The 24,235-nt window shown below is 42.1% G+C and overlaps 1 protein-coding gene across 1 annotated transcript in view; it reads right to left on the bottom strand.

Annotated features, from left to right (window-relative positions):
• Nucleotides 1-24,235, bottom strand: part of LOC117025133 (uncharacterized) — a 69,195-nt gene that overhangs the window by 5,394 nt on the left and 39,566 nt on the right. Inside the window, exon 4 of the mRNA XM_033110906.1 lies at nucleotides 5,642-5,748. Within this exon, the coding sequence (XP_032966797.1) occupies nucleotides 5,642-5,748 (107 nt within the window). The remainder of the gene's footprint in view (nucleotides 1-5,641; nucleotides 5,749-24,235) is intronic.

Genomic DNA, 24,235 nt, shown 5'->3' with positions numbered 1-24,235 from the left:
AAACTGGCCTTTTGTGGGCTAAATCTAATTTGCAGATGTGGTTGTTTTCTGTTTGTGTTTTTTTCCCCTTAATTTGTAGTGTTTTTCAAAAATTTGAACTAGTTGATATCATTTAAGAGTCAAGAGTTTTTACATACAAATCCAGATTTCTGGCTTCTTTTGAAAAATTCCAAGATCGGGACCCACTGGAAATATTTTCACACATGGCAGCTATTGGCTAGAGCTGGTGGTGTGTTGGAGCCAGCTCAGACTGGCTCACAGGAGCCAATTATAAAGTGTCCAGAAATGTGGACCAATTGTTAAATAGTTGGTAGCCTAAAATCAGCTATAGTGGGATTATTTACACCATGGGTATTGGCTAAACTACCAATTAGGGCTTTTATTTCTCCTTCCCTTCCCTTCTCTGCCCTGCCCTACCCTCCCATTCTCTCCCTCTCCTCTTTCCTTCCTCTCCACTCTCTCCCTCCATCTCTCCCTCCCTCCCTCTTTTGCTTGTGTACTCTCTCTCTCTCTTTTTTTTTTTTTCTTTTTTGAGTGCCAGTTTACCACCACATCATTGGCTAGAACTAGAGAACTCAGCCTGTTTAGAAAACCACAGTCCTGCTGGGTCATCTTCACTCATTAATGTTACCCCCTGGCTAAGGGAAGGAAATGGAATTTGCATCGCTTATCAACAGACTGGATATAAATGTGTGCTTTCTAAAGCAAATTTGCATATTGTTGTTGAAGAAGGGAAGCGGTCCGTCATCACAATCTTTTGGTTTCAAACTCTTTTAAAACATTTTTTTTTTCAAGTATAGCACAAATGTACAGAACCTAAAAGCCCAGCTTAAGAAGTTCTCATAAAGTGAGCACCACTTAACAGTATCCAGTTCAGGAAAGAGAATATTGACAGTATAACCAGAAGCCCCCTCATAACCTCTCCCAATTACAGCCCCCTTCCTCCTTCCCAAAGGAAACCACTCTTCGGACTTCTAACACTGTGATTTAGTTTTGCCTGGTTTTGAAATGCATATGAATGGAATCCAAAGCATATATTCTTTTATATCTAGCTTCCTTGATTCAACATTATATTTGTGAGATCCATCTATGTTTTGGAATGGATGAATTCAACAATTCTTTCTATAAATATACCACAACTTATTTATTTATTCTACTATTGGGTGGTTTCCAAATTGAGCTATCTTAGCCTGGGTTCCCCCAAAGGGAGATCCCAAGACAGAGGTTTGCCTGCCAACACTTCATTTGGAAGTGTTTGCCCTGGGAGCAGGTGTGCAGGCCAGAGAATATGAATAGGAGAAGGGAGGCCAATATATGGATGTGTTATGAAGTTAACCACTACTGCAGTTAGCGGGCGTTCAGTCTTCTAAAGGGCCAGCTGAAATGCATTTTAGAATTGTTCACCAGGGAGAACAGAAGGTGGAAACATTTTTCCATTGTCCGTGGGTCCTGCCTCCCACTGGCCAAGGGTGGTCCCACCAGCACAGATTCTCCTGTTCTCCTAAGTCACGCATGCATAAGTTTTCCAGGGAAATCCCAACACAGAGAAGCTACATTGCAAAAGTCAAATGTAGGTGGGACAGACCCCAGGCAAGACTGATTGACCTGCAAGAAGTCAAAGCCTGCAGGACATTAGTTGTGACAGCAAAGGTGAGACCAAGAGGATTTTGAAGTTGTGCAAAAGAGGTGTCCTTATTTGGCTTTTTTGACTAGTGTGGCTGTGAGCACTCTTGTACGTGTGCCACGGCACATGTGTACATATTTCTGTTAGGCACCTTCATAGGAGTGAATACGGAGCATAATGCAGTTACATGTTCAACCTCAGGTGATATTGCCAAACAGTTTTCTAAAGTAGTCGTATTTATTTACATCTCCACCAGCAATATCTGAGAATTGCAGTTGCTTCAAGATTCTGTGTTGTCATCTCTTTTAAAAATGTGACTTTAAAAAATATATATCACATTCTAATGACTAAAGATTACTGCCAGATTGTGTCTCAATGGTTTGGTTCACTTAGCACCACATTTTACATCTGGTCATCTGCGTGCCGTGTCCTAGGCTGCAGATGTGTTCATGTATTCTGAGCTATTGGAGTGAGATCAACAACTTCGCACTTGACCTCAGTGGCTATCCAAAGTAAACAAAGAGAAAGGAACAAGACATGTAACATTCCCAAAAGAAGTTACCATAATTGATTACATTTCATTTATCAGGAAGCCATTCCAAGACTTTGATTAATTTGAGACTCCCTGTTGTGATAGGGAATTTCTTCTTCAATGGGGTGTTATAATTCTTACCAGTAAAATCCAGGGGACTGGCTGTTTTTTTCCTGCTCAGAGTCTAGGCTGCCTGTAACATGTAATTTTGATGAAGCAATAGGAAGGAGAGACCACTTTTCAAGGTCTGGCCCCAAACTCCGTTTGTCCTTAGTTCCAACCCCAGGTGAACCCCCACCTGACTCCTCCATAATGTAACAAACCAGCCAGTGCTATCACTCTAAAGTGCTTCTGGCTTCCACTGGCTACAACAAAGTTTCCTCCCTGTGGTCAACTTGGCCTGAGCTTCAGAGGAACACCTAGGAGATGCACCAAGTCTAGGGAAATCACACTTAAGTCTTGCTAGTTTCTAAACATCCCCCTACGACAGGGAAGTGGAGTTGAGTGAATTATAAAGAGTTTCTACTCAAGAAGCCTCCAGAAGCTCCCCATGTTTCTCCCCCTCTGAGGCCTCTGTGACCATGCCACTCCGTGACCGCTACGAGCAGAAACTCTCTAATCCTGCTTCTACCCTTTGTGGGGGCCCAGCACACCTGGTATCTGATACAGACGGCTCCTGGGTACACTGCTTGCCTACCATGCTCTGCCCGGCCCTGGGGACCTGGGGAGACCTCTTCTCTAGAATGATGTTCACCCACTCAGGGAAATGGTCTCTTTCTTTACGATGGGCAAAGGGAGGTCAAACTGATCCCAACCTCTTGCACTAAGAAGCACCCAGGAGACGTCCTCAAGTGTCTCAACACCCTCTCATCTCCTAAGAAAAAAGGCCCAAAGTTGCGGCAGTCTCTTTCACATCTCTTCTCTCTGTTTCAGGGCAAAGCTGGCTTGCTCTTGAGTACTTCTACATTTCCTAGACTCAAACGTGATGATCACCATACTTGTGAAGGGCAGGCTTCCATGAGGGTGATGGGGAGCCAGACTTCAGAGCTTTATCCTACAATTCCTCTTCTGTAACAACAGCCAACTTTGATTGCAGGAAGCACATGTATCCTTACTAAGCACTTTCCATGCATCTCCTTTAATTCCCATAACTCTCTGAGGCAGCTACCAGATATAACCAATGTTATAACTGAGGAAACTGTGTCTTTGAATATAGTTAGTCTGTGACTGAGGCAAGATTCAAACCCAGGCAGTTGGTCTCCACAGCTCACACACTCAGTCGATACGTTGTATCAGGATCTCCTGTACAATCACCCAAATGTGGACTCTCAACTCCCAGCGACCTGCTTTAACCTACTTTCTTTGTGATCCCAGCTCCTAGCACTGTCCTGCAAATGACTCCAGAGAATTTGGTTGGGAATTTGGTTATCAGAAGTCTTCGTTTCACCTTCTAGATGACCCAGCAAAGTTTTATCAACCGTCTGAGCGGAGCTACCCAAGAGAGGTATAATGAGAGCCACAAAAGCAAGCCTCACATATGTAACGTTAAGTTTTCTAGCGGCAATGCATTTTAACAAGGTAAAAAGAAAGAGGTGAAATCATTTTAATATTTTATTTAGCCTATTATCCAAAATATCAGATCAACAAATGTATATTTAACATAAAGTTATTACTGAGATAATCTATTCTTTTTATATGGACCAACCCTTCAAAATCTGGTATGTAGTTTACACTTACAGCACGTCTTAATTCGCCCTGGCCACATTTCAGGTGCTCAGTAGCTACATGTGGCTACTGGCTATCATATTAGACAGAGTAGACGTAAGCCATTGGTCCCCGTGATCTCAGCATCCTTAGACATTTCCTATTGAAGGTCTCTATTCTAACCGTGTGAGCCCATAACACAGTAGCTGGCACATAGAAAGAAGGCAATGCATGCATTACTCTTTCCTTCTAGGTTTTACTTTTATTCCTCATATTGACTTATCCTTTTCTTCTTATCTTGTTATATTTGTTCTCCCTTTTTCAGGTGCTTGGAAGGGTGTTAGATGACATCCCTAAGGCCAAAAAAAGCTCATTTGTCCAGAACTAAAACTAGATATCTGCTCAGCAGACTCTTCAGCCAGCCCTTTTGGAGTTTGTAGTTCCTTAGTCCAGAGCTTGACTTTGGACTAGGTAGCCCCACAGGCAATGGAAAACACTGATGAACAGTGTTAATGTCCAGAAAATGTATAGCCATTTTATCAAAAGAACATCTATAAGCTATCCATTGGAGTTGGCTTCTGATCCCAGAAGTGCTATATTGCTCATGTCAAGGACACATTTTCTTGTCTCTTGTCAGTATATATAATTGTGGTTAAATCCCATACTTATACTACTGCAGTGGTTTTCAATCAGGCAGCATATCAGCATTACACATCTGAGGAGATTTCTCAAAAATGTTTTTCTGCCCCAAGAGTCTAGCATAAATCAAAGTCACAGAATCAGGGATACGTATCATTTAATTCTGACACTGTCCCCCCTGGCCTCTTCCAGATCCTGCTAGCATCTTCCTAATCGAGACCCATCATCAGGTGGCTTTTCCGATAGATAGTATCCAAATGATCAGTTCTGAAATGAACCTTGAGAAAATCCAAATAGTCAAACTTCTGGCAAAAGCCATTCTATCTACTCCTTGATTCTCTGCCTTTTCAAAACAGCCTCTTTTTTCAGTTAACACAGAAAAGCTCTGACTTAACTTTCTTTTCCTCATCGTCGTCAGGGTCTTCTCCATCATCGGTTCCTTCCTCCATATATTTCAGATCTGGCGTATGAGACATACATAGTATAGCTAAGTACATGCAGCAAACTAAAGGATGGAGCCCAAATTGAATCGAGGTCTCCCATATCTTATCAATTTACCCGATAACATTGTCTTTCTCTGTAGAGGTTACTCTTTTATGCACATAAATGAGAATTAGAACATCTCTGCCCTGCTCCTTTCAGCAGTACAGCTCTGCAATGAGGCATGGTGCCGTCCATTTCACTGGAACATTTGCCATAAATTTGCTTTTAAAAGACATTCTCTTACAATACTGTCAATGGCCCTTGCATTAAAAATGAGGAAAATATGGAAACATGCATTAAAATATTCAGAAATAAATGGCTTCTTTATTACATAAAAGCTCTCATGTGTCTCAAAGGTACTGAGAATAGAATAATTTATCGTAAATGAGATTATTATTGCTGGGAAAAGGTCTATTTTAATGCCAGTTTTCTTGGGGATTAAACCAAACCCTAACAGTCCACTGGGGGTGTTCATAAATGTGTAAGTCAAAATACTTAAAAGCTTTAAGTGGAAAATATATGCCGATGCAGCAGTCTTAGGGAAGGCAGAACACATTCTGTTTGTTCTTATCTCTGGGGCTGAGGGGGATAGGGAGGGTAGTTAGCTACAGTGTCCAGAAAAGAAGAAAAATGAAGATAATGACTTCTCTGAAACCAACATGAAGATCCACTGGGCTTTGGGGGTTTGAATTACAACGTCCGAACCTCAGACTGTCGGCCTCCAGGGTCCCCAGGACTGGGTGGTGTCCAGTAGCAGGGATACACTCTGCAAAACAAATATTGTCTTGAGAAAATTTTATCCGGTTGTTCCTTTTGGGCACATATTTTGCAAGAAGATAAATGGGGACTCAAAAGGAAAACTGCAGATCTGCAGTTACCAGACAGTGAATTGTATTTTTCTGATACAGACAGAAAATAGGGTGTTCTGATTGATATGCACAAAAGACGTACGTATGGCCGATTTTCAGAGACTCAGATCAGATGTATTTCTCATGCAAATTATATGGACTATTACTTGGTGTGTCTTTTTTGAATCAGGGTCTTTATAAGCATTATCAGTGTATAGTAACCGAGCAGAGTCAGTGATTGGAATGTCACTTAAACCAGCTTTTATGGAACATGGTTTGAATGGTCCTGGGGTGGAGGGTAGAAAAACAAACTTTCACACTGACCCAGGGTGTCTAATGACTTACGCAAGGTGAGAGAAAAGTGATGGGCGTTCGTTTTGCTATCACGGTAACTTGTATGGAGGACTGGCCCGCTGGTGATTGTATTTCACATTTCCTATATTTAGAATGGCTTAATTACATAATCCAGCGTTGTGATAACAGATTGAAGGAATCCTATTCATAGCTGTACTTCCTTTCCCATTTTCATTTCCTTCCCAGTACCCTTTATCCCATGTCCTTTTGTGACTACATTTCTGTTCTGTGCCTTGTTACCCCTCTGGAAAAATCTGTGGAGTCAAGTACTAAAATTGCCATGATTGTCTTTTGTTTGGCAAAGGGGAAGGGGGGGTTGGGGCAACCAGGGTCCAAAGCTGGAGGAGAGGAGCTGGCAGAGAGGAAGTTGCCTTAAGGACAGGCCCCCCAGGACTGATGCCTTGGCAGTTTATTCAGCTCCTTGGATGTCTGCACTGGGGTTATAACAGAGCTGGCATTTATTAAGCATTTTGTACGTGCCAGGACCTGTGCATTATCTCCTTTAATCTTTATACAACCCCACAAGGTAGGCACTATTACCTCTGTTTTAAAGATGAGGGCTGAGGCTTAGCAAGGTTAGGTAAACTTCCAAGTCCACACAGTAACTGAGTGTCTGATCCATCTTGTGCCTTAGCTCAGAGCCTGCCCTTAGACTACGCTGCTGCCCACCCCACTATGAGACATGGCTGCCTTTTTCACCTGTGTCCCCTTTGGCTCCTCTCCTTTTTAAGAGGATGACAACTTTAGAAAATGAGTTCATATCATCCCTACTCTTTGTGAACTCTTAAAGAGCAACATGGCAGTTCCTGGATCAAGATTTATGGGGTCCAAATTCTTACCTCTGGGTAGCCACCAACTCACTGTATCGTAGTGACACCAACCGTTAAGCCTCAGTTTGCCCATCTTTAAAATGAAAGAGCTGGACTAGATGGCATCTGAGGATAATTTGGCCTCTGACATTGGGTGACTGACTCTCTGGGGTCTAAGAGGAGCTGTGGGGCTTGACTCACCTGGTTGTCCCCTACTGGGCGCTGAGTGCCGGGAGGACAGCACCTATGATTGCAATGACTAGATTTCCAAGTCTCAATCAAAACACGCATCCGAATCATTGAGTGACATAAGTTATAATAGTAGCGTATATCTTTTCCAGAAATTCAATAACATGGAAAATATGGCGCATAAATCCAGACCCACCCTCCTGTGAACAGTGAGACACATCAGGAACCGCTCTGTTGACACTCGGACCCTAAACTGGTCCCCTCCCCTGAGTTCCAGCAGGCAGAATAAAGCTAAGAGCAGGGTTTCTGTCCTGTTATGAAAACATTCCTAGGATTCTGGGTGGTATAGCTGATTTGCAGATTACTCACATGTGTTTGCATATTGTCTTCTGTTAAGTGGTTCCAAGACTGGTTTGGAAAATAAGAAATTGCAGCCAATCAATCAAAGCAGATAGGGCCACTGCATTCCCATTGGGAGCAAACACTCCCATTGGAAGTGTGTTTTTAAAACCAGGCCATGGGAAATCCTTTCTACTTTAGAAGAAAAAAAAGAAAAAAAAAAACATAATCAAGCAGATCTGCCATGGTGAGAGGCCTGGCTTTCCTCACCATTAATGGGGATAGAGGCACTTGGAGATGAAAAGTGCCAAATGGTATGTGATTTCTAAAATCTTGTGTTTAATAATTAATACTGTTTTCCTTCCATTCTTCCCCACTCCACAACTCCTACTCAAGTACAGACCTTTGATGCCCTCTCAGGAATTAGAGTATCTTTAGATGTTTACATAACCAGAGATTTAAATCCACTTTTTAAGAAGAAAATTGGGCAAAGAAAAAAATTGTCATGATAAGAAAACCAGAAATGTTGTGTGCCTTGGGGTAACATTCTCAAATTCAGTCTTAGCAGCTTCAGAGAGGCATCTGGTAAAAGTGTTTTGGTGCACTCACGGGTTGCGGGTAGGAGTGGTTGACTAATATTTGCAAAGCTGGATTAATTGAAAAGCAAATGGAAATGACACCTGGCCTCCACTCTGGAAGGGATCTGCTGTGCTTCTGAGATAAGATAAAGCTCTAATACAAATAATACTGATTTCGTTTCTCCTCTTTTATACTTGCTTGCTCTGCTGCATTCTCATTTTTGTAGGCTTGGTGCCAGTACAGTTTGAAATTTTCTAGTTGTTGCATCTTTGTGCACGGTGGGCCCTGTGCATGGAAGGGATATAGCCTAACCCTCTTCTCCTCCTTCCCCCTTTCTACCGACCACCTTCTCTGATGAGCCTACCTGATTCTCAGGCAAAATGAGCCAGTACTTCAATAAGCCATTATTCCAAGTGGATTGGAATAAAGAGTGCACACAGTGAGCTGGCATCAGCCTTGTATTGCTAATAGTGAAAAAGCAGATAGGGGCGTGCAGGGGAGGGAGGATATGCAGCAAGATAGATTTGGGGCACCTCCTGGGGGAGGGTGGAATGGGGAGGACGGAGCAGTAGCAGCTGCTGCAGTGGTCAGCCTGGCTCAGTGGCTCTTGACCTCTGGTGGGATCAGGTGCAAAAACGTCAACTGGGCTGCTTGTGAAAATGCAGATTCCTGGCCCTTGGCTCTAGAATTCTGATTCGGTCCATATGGGGCGAGTCTTACATAATTCTGACGCGGGCAGTTTAGGATCAGAGACACCTGAAGAGCAATGGGCTGCCTGCCAAGGGGGAAAGGTCCAAGGGGAGAAAGAACAGAGAGTATGGAAGTAAAAAGGTACCTGAAGGCAGCAAAAAGTAAAGTCGTTGAAGTCAAATTTAGGTTCCAATCTCAGTAACATTCCCATTTAATCTCCATCAGCATTCTTCCTTCATGTAAAATGAGGGGACATTATGGTAATAGTAAGTAATATGCAGTGAGTTCTTACTTAGCACAGGGCTATGTGTTTTTGTGGATTAGCTTATTGAAAACTCACAGTAACACTAAAAGTGGGGCGAATATCTTTACCCTCGTTTTACATGTAAGGAGACCAAGGACAAACTGATGATATAACTTGCCTAAAAATCCTAACAAGTGTTGGAGCTGGGACTTGAACCCAGAAAGTCTGAATTGGGGGCATTCTGTGAGAAAGTGTAGAGAAAATATCTAGCCCCTGCCTGACACACGGTGGGGGTGGGGAGTATGGGGGTCCACTGGATCTGAAAGCCATCTCTGCAGTTTAAGTGAGAACCACCTTTTGGGGAGAGTCAACCCAGACCCACAGTTAGGAATGTGGCAAGAGCCACAGTTTCTAGACTGGACAATAAAAGCAAACCAGAGCAAAACGATTACTTTGAGTGACTGTCTTCCTTTTCTAGCAGTCACTTCATCGTGGTTCTTAGAAAAACCTCAGAACTACCAAAGAGAAATAATGATAATTTTACCCATAATGAGAATTTGCAAATACATTCTGTGTGAACTCAACACCATCCCCCCATGTAGACCTATACATACTTCCTTCTGGAAGAAAGAGGATCATTTTCTGTTGAGAAAAGTAGAAAGTAGACCTGGGAAGAGCCCAGTTAAAAAAAAAAAAAAATTTCTCCCACTTTCTGACAATAGGTAGAAGTCCCCTTTTTGAAATCTCTGTCTTATCAGGTAAGACCCTCTAGTTAGGTCTTCTCTTTAAGGTAGACCAGAGTTTGGGGACGGAAGGCGTGGCATTCGCATTTAAGGAATTCAATTTCGTTCCTGCCCATTCTATTCTATTCCCTTCAGAACAACTTGATCAACACTAGGGAACTGCTGAGGGTCAGGGCTCTGGGTAGATGCTGGGAGGCAGAAATGGAAAGAATCAACTTGCATTTCTGATTTTCTGGATCCAGACTGGAAATGGGCATTGCTGAGGCCAAGGGCTGCTCTTCTTTGAGCTGAGTGGGATCAGAGAAGACAAAGGAACATAAAGAACCAGGATCCAAAAAATGGATTCAGACTTTGGTGGGTAGGCAGAAGGGACTAACGCAAGAGAACACGAAGACTTACTCTGAACAGGCCACCTGGATGCCACTTTGCGACTGTTGTTTCTCAATGAGATAATAGACTGTGAGAGTTTATCATGTGCTTTCACATACGTTGCTTCATTTCATCCTTAAAAGAACCCACGTTATCCCCTTGATTTCATAGATGAAAACACTAAAGCGCAGTCATGACTTGCCCAGAGTCTTGCCCAGGTTTCTACATGGCCAAGATGGGACATTGAACTCTGTCTCTGTCTCCAAATCTATCACCTTTTCTGCTCTATCACACTCTCTATGAATACCTTGAATTCATAGACCATCTTGCCCCACTAAAAGAACTTTAAGTTGTATTGTCCTATGTGTATTTCATTTATATTTTGCTAAAACCCTCTACCAGGGATAAAGTATCCTCTACGAATTGTGGTTTTTACAGTTGTTTTGTTACTTAGGAGGATAAGACAAGCCTTAGTTTCCTCAACTTTAATACTTGGATCTGGACTAGGTATGTCCAGCATTGTTTAAGTTCCAGTGTTCTGTGATCCTGAAATCTGTTATTACATTAGTTCACACTCCATTTTTCTCAGTCTTCCAAAAATCACATTTTGTGGAGTGGTGTTCATGCCAAATTCATTAGAGTTTGAAAACAGAGCTGTATTTCAGCTCTTTGGAGGCCAAAAATGAACTTTGATATTTTTGCAAATGTGAGAGTTCTTTCAGCCATGCCAAATTAACTCAAAACATCTGAATGGTTTGCCTCCAGGTATCATAAAATATTCTCTTTTAGCCTTGGAATTCTATTTTAGAGAAATTCTATTCTCATAGATATTGTAGTCAGAGACTGAAAAGTTTCAGAGAACTCTGGTGGAATGATATTTGCTGGGTGGGCTGAGAGCCAACTATTGTTCTTGCTGATACTCAATAGAGAAGGAAGAAGTATTTACTAACTATCCCTGGAATCCCTGTCAATTAGTTTGGAATTTGTGGGATTTTCCTGATGTGTTTTGTGAAGGTCATTTAACTTGGAAGGGCTCAGGTGACAATTCTTAACCCTGCAGTGAAAGGTGGGCTGGCTCAGAAGACCAGCTGAGGATGGAAATCCCACCTCATTTTAATCACTCAGCCAGTGGTTGTGTGGAGCCGCTGCCTTCCCAAGCTCAGCTCTGTCTGATGCCATGGACGGCACGGAAGCAGTTTAAGACCTGCTCTACACAGAGTAGCATGAGAGTGACTTTCTCAAGTGCCGTCCTCCAGCCTAGGTTCTCAGGCCCAAGTTCAGCCCAAGGATCTTTTAAAATCTCTGTGGCTGGTGGCTAGAATCTATGTTGAACTCAGTGCCCAAGTGATTCTTATGCGTGCTGTAGATGGATAGCCACTGCAATCGAATGCGGGAAACACAATTTATACACGCACAGAAAACAAAAAACAATGATCACAACAAATCCCATACCTTATGGAGTGCCAAATAGCAAAGCAACAGCTGGATGGCCAGCTCCCGGGGAGGATCCTTCCACCTCGAGAGCTTATGAGACAAGATGCACCAAAGAGGCAAAGAATAAGATGGCAGCAAAGGGAAAGATGGGAGCCTGGTGGTGGTGGGAGGAAAACGCAGGGATGCAACAGGACTCAGGCTTGGCCTTGGGAAAGGGAGAGGATGTGGATGGGTAACATTCGATTGAGGAGGTATTCAACGTTTTGAAAGTTTTTGATACCTTATAGGCTGTGGCAAATATGTTAATAAGACATTCTGTTAAGTAGCTGCCTTCACAGACCTTTCATACTCCTTGTTGGGGGGCCTTGGGGTGTGGGGGAGAAGAGGGTGGAGTGTTAGGAAGCAAATCGCTGCAGGATGTAACTAACAAAGGAGACAACTGGAGATGCCAAGAGGTGATCTATAAAGGCTCAGACAAGAGCCACGTCATTCAGAGTCTCAACCTGTGAAGTGAGTGAGAACATGAGGGGATCACAGGGATGGTGAGAAAGTGGGGGAAGGCTAGAGGAAGCTGGGCTAAACGCTTCGGAGGTTAGGGGGAAGTTACATAAAATAAACAGGAAAGAACGGAATGAGAGGGCTGCCTCTTGGGGAGCAAAGGCTGGGAGGGGAAGCAAGGGTTCCAGAAGGGGTATGCAGTGCTCTCCTCCCAGTTCGGCTGTGGCTTATAATTCTGAGTTTCCACCATCTTACACAATGAACAGTTTCTTCCAAGACTGCAGCCCCTTGCTTCAGGCTGCTTCAGGGTGGGCAGAGCGATGCTTTGTTCTGTCCAGAGCCAAGCCTTGCAGTCTCGGACCTGGGACCAACCCCAGCCTCAGTTTACACAGATTCAGCTTTGGAGGTGCGTGGGTGTGACACAGCAGCCCACAGCCGCCATACAAGCTTTCCTTCACGAGACCCAGTGGCCAATTTATCATTTATCTCTGGCTCCTACTTTGCAAAAGGGAGCCAAAATGTTAATTAACACAAAAGGTTAAGCAGTTGTTTGACCTCCTAGCTCTGCAGAGTCGGGGGAGGAGGACTGGGGGAGGGAGGGGGGAGGAGGAAGGCCACAGGATCTCTGCTAGCCTTTGTTTATAGGAAGTGCCTTCCACTCAGTGAGTTCCAGCCTAACTGTAAAAGACGAGAAGGGTGTGATTATCAGGCTGGCGGTAAATGGGAACACACTGTGGCTTTGTTTGGGCTTGTGGGGAGTTTTTGGTGAATTTTTTTGCTTTCAACCCCCCTATAAAAATATTTGGGGATTCAGTGATGCTGACTCTACATTTCTCACCTCAAGCCTACACTTTCTCTTCCTTAAATATATGTGTGGTGGTGTTTTTTTTCCTTCATCTGTCACAGACAGTTTCTCAGTAGCCCTTGCTGCCCCACTGGGCCCACTTCTGCTAACTTTACGCAGACCAGATGTGTCTAAACAAGTCACCACTATTGCACACAGGCGAGGCTTCCCTCCTGAAAATGAACGAGAGTTAGGGAATGTTGGTTCCTGGAAGCTCACAGGAATTCCTCTAAGCAAAAAGGACATGTTTATTTTGTCATTAAAATTTTTTTCTTTATTGAAAAGGGGACACTGCTCATATTCAGAGGCTCACTCATGTTTTCAAGTCAGTAGAATTGAGCAGTGCTGGAACCGAGCTCCTGTGCAAAGCCCGTGGCTCTTGGCGTGCCTGCACGTGGCTGGAGCACTTGCCATTGCAACAGGTAGGGCCCACGTGGGCCGGCCTTACCCTCAGACTCGGGGTGCAGTCACCGGTTACTGCTTCCAAGTGCCTATGTTCAGGGATAAAGAAGATAGGTATTTGAAGTCTTTCATTTAGATTTAGCTAAAACTTGGCTCTGGCTGAAGCCAGCTTGGGTCTGTGTCACCCAGCTCATGGGACATCCTGAGAGACTAGCTGCCCTCAGTGGGCACAGACCTCCCTCCTGACCACGCCCAGCAACTTCTCCCACTGCCCTTCCCCGGAGCCCTGGCCTGTCCTGTGGTCCCACTCATCCCCTGGCTTCACAGCATACACACGTGGGTTCCAGGGCAGCCTGCTTCTGAGCTTCTTGGAAGAAAATGTGCCTGTTTAGAGCAGTTCACTTTAAAGGTACATAGGCTTCGGGAAGTAATGCATTGAGTTCCCTTTACTGTGAGCCTACCGAGAGTCGCCCCTGCCGATGAGACATGTCGCTGAATCAGTATGCTCTCCAAATTTTTGTTTTGCCTTTGTCTATGATCAGTTCAACAAATATGTATAATAAACGACTATAACATGCAAGGTGCCAGATGCTGACAATTATCCCTTAATTTGTATTTTACTGTATAATTTTCAATGCTCTTTACTATCTGCAGTATCAGGGGATTTTCCTCTAATGTTCAGCAGATACTAAACCTCATTTTAAAATGAGCTTCTGGAGGCAAGTGATGGGTATCTGAAGTCACAGAACCAGTAAAAGGTAGAGTGGGGTTGTGACCCATATGTTTTGACTCACAGAGCATCTTACACTAGACTACAGCCACTGAGAGGTCGAAGCCTGAAAGTCTGTTAAGAGATTCATTGTGATGGACCCTTAGAAATTGAGGACAGTAAAGTTGGGAATAAACATGGACCATGAGTCAGACCTGAGTGTCTGGCAATGCCCACTGGTCCCTCCACGTGCCTAGAGCTGACAGCAAAAGCTTAGTGTATGGTTGAAAGCTGGCTTGGCTACTCACTGGCTGTGTGACTTGAACCACTTACTCAACCTCTCTGTGCTTCAGTTTCCCACTTGTAAAATGGCAATAATAAAAATTGTCAATTCTTATAGTTATGAACATTACATGAATTGATCTTTGTATAGTCTTAGAACAATGCCTGGCATACTGTAAGAGCCGGATATGTGCTGGTTAAATAAATCAAAAGCTTTGCTCCCAAGCCGAACTTGGCCAACAGCTGGGGGTGAGGGTGTGAGTGGGCTCACAGCATTCTGTCAAGCGCTGGCCTGGAGGGCTGCAACGGAACACGTGCAAGCAAATCAGCCTATGTTATTGTCGACGCTGAGCAAGAGCCCCTCTTGCATGGGCAGTGTTTTCTGAGTAAAAAATTGTGCTCACACTTTGAGAGTTAGAGAAAACATTTGAAGACTTTGCTGTACTGGAAAATCCAGGATGGGCGTGAATGCCTATTCCCAGGGGCACATGACTGGCCTGGCCAAGAAAGAACTACTTTGTAGAATCACAAAATCCTCATGATGGAAGAGACCTTAATGAGCAGCTAATTAATTCAGTCTCCTCATAGATCCAGCCCTCTCCTCCACAGGTCAGGAAACCAAGGTCCAGAGAGGGTGATGACTGGCACAGTCAATATGCCCAGGTCCCCCAACTTTCTGAATTGTTCCTTTTCCTGTCCAAATTGGAGACCTAGCATGCCGGTCCTTGGGAAATTGGCTGAAAATACCTGTTGTCCTGGCTTTGTGCTTATTTTGGACCCAACTCTGAAAGATTTTAATGGGTTGTGGGGTTCCCCTGGAAGTTAGAGATCTGTTTATTCCTGGAGGAATGGTAACACCTCAGTGGGAGAACAGTTCTGGATCTTTCCACCCCATCCCAAATCCTGCTGCTTGTGGGCACTAAGGTGGCCTACTACATTCTTAGGGCATCTTAGCAAACCAGGCACAAATTCCAAAGGTACTTTGGGTGTCTTCAAAGCTTATGGATAGGCCCAAAAGCCTCACAGATCTCTGAGTCCTTGAGTCAAATGGTTCAAGACAGAGATGAATGTACAGTCTACTATTTTTTTCTTTGCCAGAGATCCCCTACCCAACACATACACACCTGTTTTAAAAATGGTGGTGATGGGGGTAGTAAATAAGAGTCTGTATAGTTATGCAAGTGTTGGGACAAAGAGTCTGTTTCATAATCTAGCTGGAGCCAAAGAGTCGATGATAATAGCTGCTAATGTCGCTGTCATTATGGGCTGTTATCCCTGCTTTACAGATGAGGAAATTTGGGGCTCAGAGATGTTAAACAACTTGCTCGTGATTACACAAGTAGAAAGGGCCTGAGCAAAGCATTCACCTTTACGCTGGTGCCTCAGCCAGGACCCTTGGTCTCCATGCTATACTCCTTCTGCAGACATATGGCAGCAAATGGACCACCCAGAATCTACAGTGAACATGCAGAGAAGAGACCTGAGACCATTCACATCATTGCAGACTGAGATATGCAAAGCAAAAGCAATTTGAAGAGAAGGAGAGGGAAAGGAAGGCCCAATTGGAATCCAAGTGTAGAGGAAGCAAGATGCAGAGAAAATTGCAAAAAGTCGAAGCAACAGAGGGCGCCTTAGGAAGAAGAAGAAGAGAGGACAAGAAAAGCACAGGAGAAACGTCCTCTACAATCCACCTCATCAAATATCTCGGGAACCAGTTTTTATCTTCATAAATTACAGCTGACTGTAGCCAAATGTTTAAAAAAGTACATGGCTTGAAACATTTTATTGCTTTATGGATGCTATAAAGTAAACGTGATTAAAGGCAGCAATGAGACCTGAGTTTTGGTGAAGGAAACTGTAACGCCAGAGTCTGCGCTTTATCTGAGCAAGGTTTTTTCATCAGAGAGGAGGAATCTGTTTTCCATTCTTGTGTTGGGAAGACAACCTCAGAATAGATGGAGGTTAAGAATCTTTAAAGAGTATTTAACGATCTCAAAGAGATGAAGAAGGTGTTCCGTTGGGGGTGGAAGGCAGAGATGGAGAGGGATTAATGGCTCAAAACATGAGGGCAGGTTACACAGGGTACGATTGGCCTGTTAGAGGCAATAGATGTCGGGTCTGAGGCATACAGGGAAATAAGATGCAAAAATGTCTTGAGCATGCTAAAATAATAATATTTCCCAAAGGCATTAGGGTAGAATGTTTCTGTCCCAGCACAGGGAAGTTCTGACAAGAGGAAATAGAAGAATTTGGGGATTCAAGATGAGATAAGGCCAAGGATCCACTGTGGGAAGAAAGGGAAAAGGAAGCAACTTTAGGACTTGACATTCCCAGATGGAGGGAACAGTGAGTTCCAGGACCTGCAAGCTCTAGGAAAAGAGCAGCTTGCACTGAGAAAAATGCAAATTGAATCTGCAAATATTGATAGTGAAGAACTGTGCTGGGTGCTGAGGGCTGGAGGAGAGTGTAGGCAGGGGACAATGCTACAAAAACGAATACGATAAACACTTTCCAACTTCATTAAGGATTTTGTACCCTGGTGAGGGAGTGATATCAACATCTCCCTTTATTACACAATTTAGGAAGCAGGCAAACAAGTTAGGCAATTGTGAGAAAATGGGAATAGCAAAGGGGACAAGTATGAGAAAGCATGAATAAGAGCAGTCTGCACGAATGCTGATTGATCAGACCTGACAGCAGAGGAAGGAACATAGGAGGAGCCCAGGTTTCTGATCTGATAGAAGTGATTAATGGTGGCATAATTCACAGAACTAGAAATTGACCTAAGACAGGTTTGGAGGAGGGGTATGGCAGGTTGGAAGTCAGAGGTCATGGGTGCTGCTCCGAACCCAGGGAGGAGGAATTCTCTGCAAGTGATTTCTAGTAAACAGTGGGACACACAATTCTAAAGCCAAGACAAGAAGCCTTGATTGAAAGTCTGGAATTGGGAGTTATCCTCTTCTGTTGGTGGTTGAAGCCAAGAGAGTGAATCAGTCCACTCAGCGTCATGTGAAGGGAGAAGAGGGCCAAAGACAAACACTTGGGCAACAGGCACATTTCAGGGCTGGGCAAAGGAAGAGGCAACTTTGAAGGAGACCAAGAAGTAATACTATGGGGGGGGGGGGGGGGTAGGGAGTTAACCAGGGTGGAGCTGTGCCTAGAAAAGGAAGAACTTTTTAATAAGGAGGGAGTGGTCAGCATCGCCTGGATTAGGCAAGAAGCTGGAGACAGACAAAAAAGAAGGCTTAGCCAAGCCCTCCAATGTGTGGGACTTTAGATTTCAGCAGCAAAGAAAGGAAACATATTCATATGTTGTGAATACTGTGGGAGGACAAAAATAAAAATGATAAAGAAAAGGAAGGTGCGATATTGTGATTTGTAACAAGAGATGTGCTTTGGGTCTTTGTCCAATTGCTGGCACAGAGTTCCTAAAACTCTTGAAATTTCCTAAGAGCAATAAAGGTGTCTTCATATTCATAACAAACCCCTTTCAATCACACCTGGGTTTATGTAATCTGGTGACTTTTGGAAAGCACCTAAGGCTGGTTGCCAGGGAAATCAGCCATGTGATTGAGGGTTAGAATTTTTAATCCCACCCCCAGACCTGAGGATGTGGTGCCGGGAGAGGGGATGGAAGTTGCATCAAACACCAATTGCCGGTGGTTTAATCAATTGTGCCTGTATAAGGAAGCCCCCATTAAAACCCCAAAGGACTGCGTTTGGGGAGATTCCAAGTTGGTAAACCAGAATGCTTCCATGTACCACTGTGCTGGGCCCACACTCCTCCGGAACAGATACGCCTTTGTTTGGGACTTTGCCTTATATATTTCTTCATCTGATTGTTGATTTGTATCCTTTCATATCCTTTGTAATAACTAGTAATCTAATGAGTAAATGGGTTTCTTTGAGTTCTGTGAGCCACTCTTGCAAATAAATAGAACCCAAGGAGGGGGTCTTGGAACCTCTGCTTTATAGTTAGTCCATTGATGCACAGGTGACAATCTAGAATTGGCCTCTGAAGTGGGGAAGGTGAGCAGTCTTGTGGGACCCAGCCCTTACCCTGTGGGATCTGATGCTTTCTGTAGGCAGATAGTGTCAGAATTGAGTTGAATTGTAGGATACCCATCTGGTGTCAGAAAATGGCTTGGTAGTGTGGAGGAAAAAAAAAAACACCCATTGGAATTGGTGATCAGACTCTTAGAAGGCAAGTTTAATGGCCTAGAAAATAAGGCACTGTTGAGAAACAGGCAGAGGAAAGTGCTGTAAAAACAAGACAACATTCTAAAAGAATTGTTATAAATCAAAACATAGCATCAAGATATTCATATTCTCCTGCTAGGTGAAGTGGGGGTGGGCAGGAGGCAGAGGAAGGAAGAAGTGCAGCAAGAGTTAACACCCCATTGCAGAAGAAAGGACATACTAGCATGATTGATGGGAATTTTGGAAGCTGATGCTTAAAAGGAAGAATGTTACATAACTAATGGCATTGAAAGTGGGCTAAAACCACAATAGAACTTGCAGGTATTTTAATGAATATTTAAAGATATATATAATATCATGCCCCCAAATTTTGGGTGTAAAGAGTTTTTAAGAGTAGATGATGGCTGCTAACATTACAAAAAGAGAACTAATGATATGCCTCCTGAAGACGGTACACAGCACCATCTGTAAAGGATTTGCAACAAAATATGGAAGCTGGTAAGGATTAATAGCCTGCATGACGACGTCACTTCTTGAGCTAAAAACCGACCCACTGAAAAAAAAAAGGCACCAGAATCTCATGACACCTCTAGATCCAACCTTCAGTTTATAGGCAATAAGGGGACAGAGGAAAATTGTATACAACAGCAGGGAAATAAATTAGCAAATTCCAGGCAGTAGAAAACTCTGCAGGATAAGTAACCTGGTGTCCTCAACAAATGAATTGCAAACACAAAAGAAAAGAGAGAGGGGGCTATATAAACTATGAGACTGGAGATACATCAACCAAATGGGTAGAACTTTTTGGATCCCTATTTCAATAAAGCTATTATAGAAAGAATTTGATAAAACAATGAAGGAAAATTTGAACACAAATTGGATATTTTATGACTTAAGGAATTATTTCAAATGCTTTTATGTGTAATTTTTTAAAAGAATACTTATTATATATGTATACATATATATGTGTATGTATATATGCACATATATATGGTGCCAAAAAATGTATACACATTTTAAGAAAGGAAAACTGTATTAAAATTGTAATACTCAATAAATACCAATAACAAAAGATGAATACAAGTCACGTTTGACTTCTGCAATTACAAGAGGTGCTCGAAGTGGTTACCATCAGCGTCCAGACACTTCTGATTATGGCGAACTACTGCTTGAGCAACACTGACCAAAGTGTCCACTTGTATACAGTTTATTGGCACCCCATATATAAATATTTAAGGATAAAGTGACATAATCTGGGATTTGCTTCAAAATAATCCAGTAAAAGTAGGATGGAAATGAGTAAGTGTTATAGATGAAACAGGATTGATTCTGACTTAGTAAATGTTGAAACTGTATGTTGGGTTCATAAGGATTCAGTATACTAGTCTCTCTATTTTGTGTACGCTTGAAAATTACCATAATGAAGGGTTTTAAAAAGTCAAAGAATAAGTGTGAACATACTCATGATTTCCTTTCACAACTGTGAAAAGACTCCAATAAGCTTAAAGTGTTATTATTTCAAAATTGTCTCCATTTCCTTTTGATGTCAAATCTCTTCAGGTTTTAAATGTTCCTAATTAAAGAGCTTCCACCAATTCTTAAAAGTTAGATTGCTGCTGGCCGCTGTCACACAATGAAATGTGTGAGCAGTGTTTGTGTGTGTGTGTGTGTGTGTGTCTGTGTGTGTGTGTATGTAATGTGTAATTATGACCAAAAAAGGGAGTGATATTCTCATAAAATATGGAGTCTACAAAAACAATAAATAGGACAGCTATCTGAAGACTTTAGGGAGCTTAACAAATGTGTCATTATTACTCCTTTGGCGGTCGCTGAGTTTCCTTTCCTATGTTGACAGAAGTCAACAAATAGTTGCTGATACCTTGCAAGTAGCAAGCAGTTTTCCAAGTTCTGAGGATAAAACAGTAGACCAAACAGACAAAATTCCTCCCTCTTGGAGCTTATATTCAGATGGAAAAGCGTATCTAAACCTACAAAATGGTTATGCAGATCTGACCCAATCATGTGCAAAGAAAGAACTTGACAGCTGCAAACACTCTATACAATGTCTGGTATTGTTGTAGTGAGATGCCAGAGGTAGGAATGAGAAATTGATTTGAGATATCTAAAAAATGTCTGGCAGGACCCAGAGAAATGCTGTAGTGTGGACAAATGTAAATCGCTTTTTTTCTGTTGAATTTTCCTCTGGGTCAAATTCCTGGAAAAAGTTTCCTAAAAATTTTATCTTAAATGTTTACATTTGGCACTGCACTCTCTGGAGGTAATGGTAAATGTGACTTTAACGAGTATCGTATTAGAACTCATGCATTTTAGTCTTCAAATAGTCAACTCAGCTTGAGTTAATCTAACCTTAAAATCAAATGTTCTTCTGATATCCAAATATGTAAAGTGCAATTTGTTTTCCTTCATTCCCTAATTTTAAAGTTCTGTCCAAAAGAATTAACAAATTTCTTTGGACTCATTTTCTCTTTTTAAATCCCCAAAGTAACTTATTTCTTAACTGGTTTGGGTTGCGTTATGTCTGCATCTATTGGCTCTTCCTATCCACTTGCAAGTTGGCTCCTTGACAACGTTTAAAGGGTCAGCTACGCTTACTTGGGAAATTATTGCTTTGGTGACATTACTGAAAAAATACCCTCGTGGTTTGAAAGAGTTAACATAAGGTTTTAAAACAGCCTGATTTCCAAACAGGGAATAGCTTATGTTCTGGGATACTGTGTCAAAAAATGAGTAGTGATGAATTCATAACAAAATAACTGTCCAGAAGACTAAAACCAGAATATGATATATAGAGAGAACGTAACATACTGGAGCCAAAATGTAAGAGGAAAGATGTATTAACCAGGCCTGCACATGAGACAGGGCCGTATAACGTTAGCTTTCAGACCCTCTGCAAATGAGTGACTGGAGATATGATTCATGACTTCTACATTGCATCGCGTGCTCGTCTGTGTAGTTCCATGTTTAGCGTTGTTCCTTGGGATGTTGGTTTCACTGTTTTAGTAAAGAATCCACGTTTGAATATTCGTTTTGCTTCATCAGTTCTTGCTAAAGTACATAACAGGTTTGTAAATTGTGCTTCTGTTTATAGGGTTTTTCTAAAGAAAAGAAAAAGAAAAGAAAAGAGAAAAGAAAAGAAAAGCTTTAGGATTTCTATTTTGATTAAATAGTAAGCAGATGAAATTACTTGCTAAACCTAACTGCCTGGAATGAAGTGCAAGGCTTATATATTTCAAACATGGGGTAGGAATATAAAATGATTCTTAAAAATAAATCTCCCAGAACTTAGAACCCAAAGGAATGTTGTCTCTTTTCAGCACGTTCTCACTGGGAGGTCATATACTTACTCTAATTGTGTTGTTTTTCCTCTAAACATTTGGAACTCCTCTTGTGGAATTGTCTGGGGAGCCTGCAAAGCATTTTTCTGAGAGTTCTGCTCGTTGCCAAGTTTTCATCCTTTGGGGTGGGGTGGGGGATGGGAACTATGGACGGGAGTGGATTTAATGATTTTTGGAAAGAGCCAAAAGTCATCCAGAGGCCAATCTGGTAAATCGCGTTGAGTATAACCATTTGGGTTTTAAAGAGAAAAAGAAAAAAGGCTGTCTATAAAGTGCGGAGCCTGGCTCTGTCATTTGGCCCGTGAACTGACTCTTTGAAAGCTGTCCTCAAAGAGGCGTTCCCAAGCAGCTTTGGCCCGTGACTGGCATTCTTGGAATAAATGTATAGTCTCCTAAAGTGGCTGCTTTTGAAGTAGCACTTCAAGCACTCATTTTCTTATATGAAACACAGGGCTTTTTGCACAAACTAGCATGGTCATGTGTAGAGAAGAACCTTCATTTACTGAGGATCTGGAATCAAGATAGAGACTTGTTAGGTAAACATACTTTCTGAATAGCACTGAGGAAAGAAAGAACTTGCTGTGAAAGTGTTGGTTGTTCTCCTCGCATAAACTTCAGTTAGGATTTGGGCAGTTGTCTACATATCTACCGTATATGCCCTAGTATAAGGTGATGCAAATATGAAACCCTCTTCCATTTTCCAGTAAGTCCTCCCTTTCCCTTCACCAAAAATTTTAGAGATGTAGCTAAAATTCACCAATCATTTACTTATTAATGCTTAATTTATTTAGTTACGTATATATTTAAATCATTTTATAAACTTATAAAATTGATATATCAATATTTTATATATTATTTTATAGTATATATATTATTTTATATAAAAATATTACTATAGTCATATTTTTTCTACTATCATGTTTCAATTTTATCCCAAGCCACAGCACAGCATTATGACAATTGTATTCTTTCCTTCTCCCTGCAGTTGCATATTCTCAACATCCACTTACTGTAATACTTTAAAAAGTGATATTTAAAAGGTTTGTTCACATCAATACCCACTCTTGCAACTGTGAAGCCATTCACCCAAGTGAAAGAATAATTAAATATGTATTAAAATTTACCGATTCGACTTATAAACATCAGAATCTTGCATTGATTATGGGTGTTTCAGGATAATATGTCTTCTCTGAAAAACACTGTGTTATTTGAAATAAAATAGTGATGAGAACAGCCAGTAGTAGGAGACTATGAATATAAGATGATTCTTTTTTTTTTCCCCCAAGGAATAATTTTGGAGAAAAACTTGCTTGGCATTTAATTGTACACAGAGTTAATGATCTGCTCTCTGTTGCCCCGCAAAGAATGAACACCTCTCTGAGTTGGTAAAATGGTGAAAACGGGTTACCAGCAAAAGACTGAGGAAGATATTTGATAGAAAGACAGTGTAATGGACAGAGAACAGAGTACGGCTGATTGTCTCTCAGCATACAAGTAGGGGAAAAACAAAATACAGTGCAATTATTTTTCCCTAGGGATGGGAACATATGCACTGGATTACAAAGCAAGTACTAAGAAGCTCTACATTTTTGCATGTTAAAAAAAAATAATAGAAAATAGCTGAAGGAGAGAGGGATGAGAAAAGTAAGCAAGAAGGGCAGGAGTCCGTTTAGTATAAATAATGTCACTTATATCAGGGCATTGTCAAGATTCTGGCGTTGGGCTTTCAAGTGTTGGTTTCTTGTAAACCATCTTGTTTTGATGTTAACTCCCGTGTAAACTCTCACCGTGTTATTTAACATTGTGGCTGAAGCTGCTGCTCTAATCCTGGCTGGGCCCCCAGATTTTATATGGCCTTGGTGGCTCTTCTCATGTGTTTAAAATCGTTCATGGTTGACGTCTTCACAGAGACAGCAGTTTTCTGGCAAAATGGCAGGCTTCTCATTGCTGGCAGAAGCATCTAGCCTCCACCTTTGATTTTGAAAACAAAGAAATAAAGACATTCTTCCGAAAGAGGGTGGAGAGCCCTGGTTTTAAAATTTCTCTTCCTTTTCTACTTTGCTGGGTCTCGACATGATGGTCTTCAAGGTATGTCCACAGCCTGGCGACCTGGCCTTGGTACACCGTGATCATGACCTGGTTCCTCATTTCCTCTCCCTAACTCTGTAGGCATCTTTCCTCCTAATTCTGGACTGTCATTGGCTTGATTTGGAGGTTGCATTTGGAGATGCATTGGGAGATGATATGGACAAATAGCTTTTTCTATTTCTTGTATTTTTTTTATTCCCTTCACAGTGCTCCATTGGTCAGAAATATGGACACCATGTGGAATTAAACATGTCAGGAATAAAAATTCCTCTTAAT

The sequence above is a fragment of the Rhinolophus ferrumequinum genome, chromosome 7, assembly GCF_004115265.2.
Source record: "Rhinolophus ferrumequinum isolate MPI-CBG mRhiFer1 chromosome 7, mRhiFer1_v1.p, whole genome shotgun sequence".
Classification (NCBI taxonomy): Eukaryota; Metazoa; Chordata; class Mammalia; order Chiroptera; family Rhinolophidae; genus Rhinolophus; species Rhinolophus ferrumequinum.
Note: the sequence above shows the minus strand (reverse complement) of the source record. Positions and strands in the feature narration are given on the sequence as shown.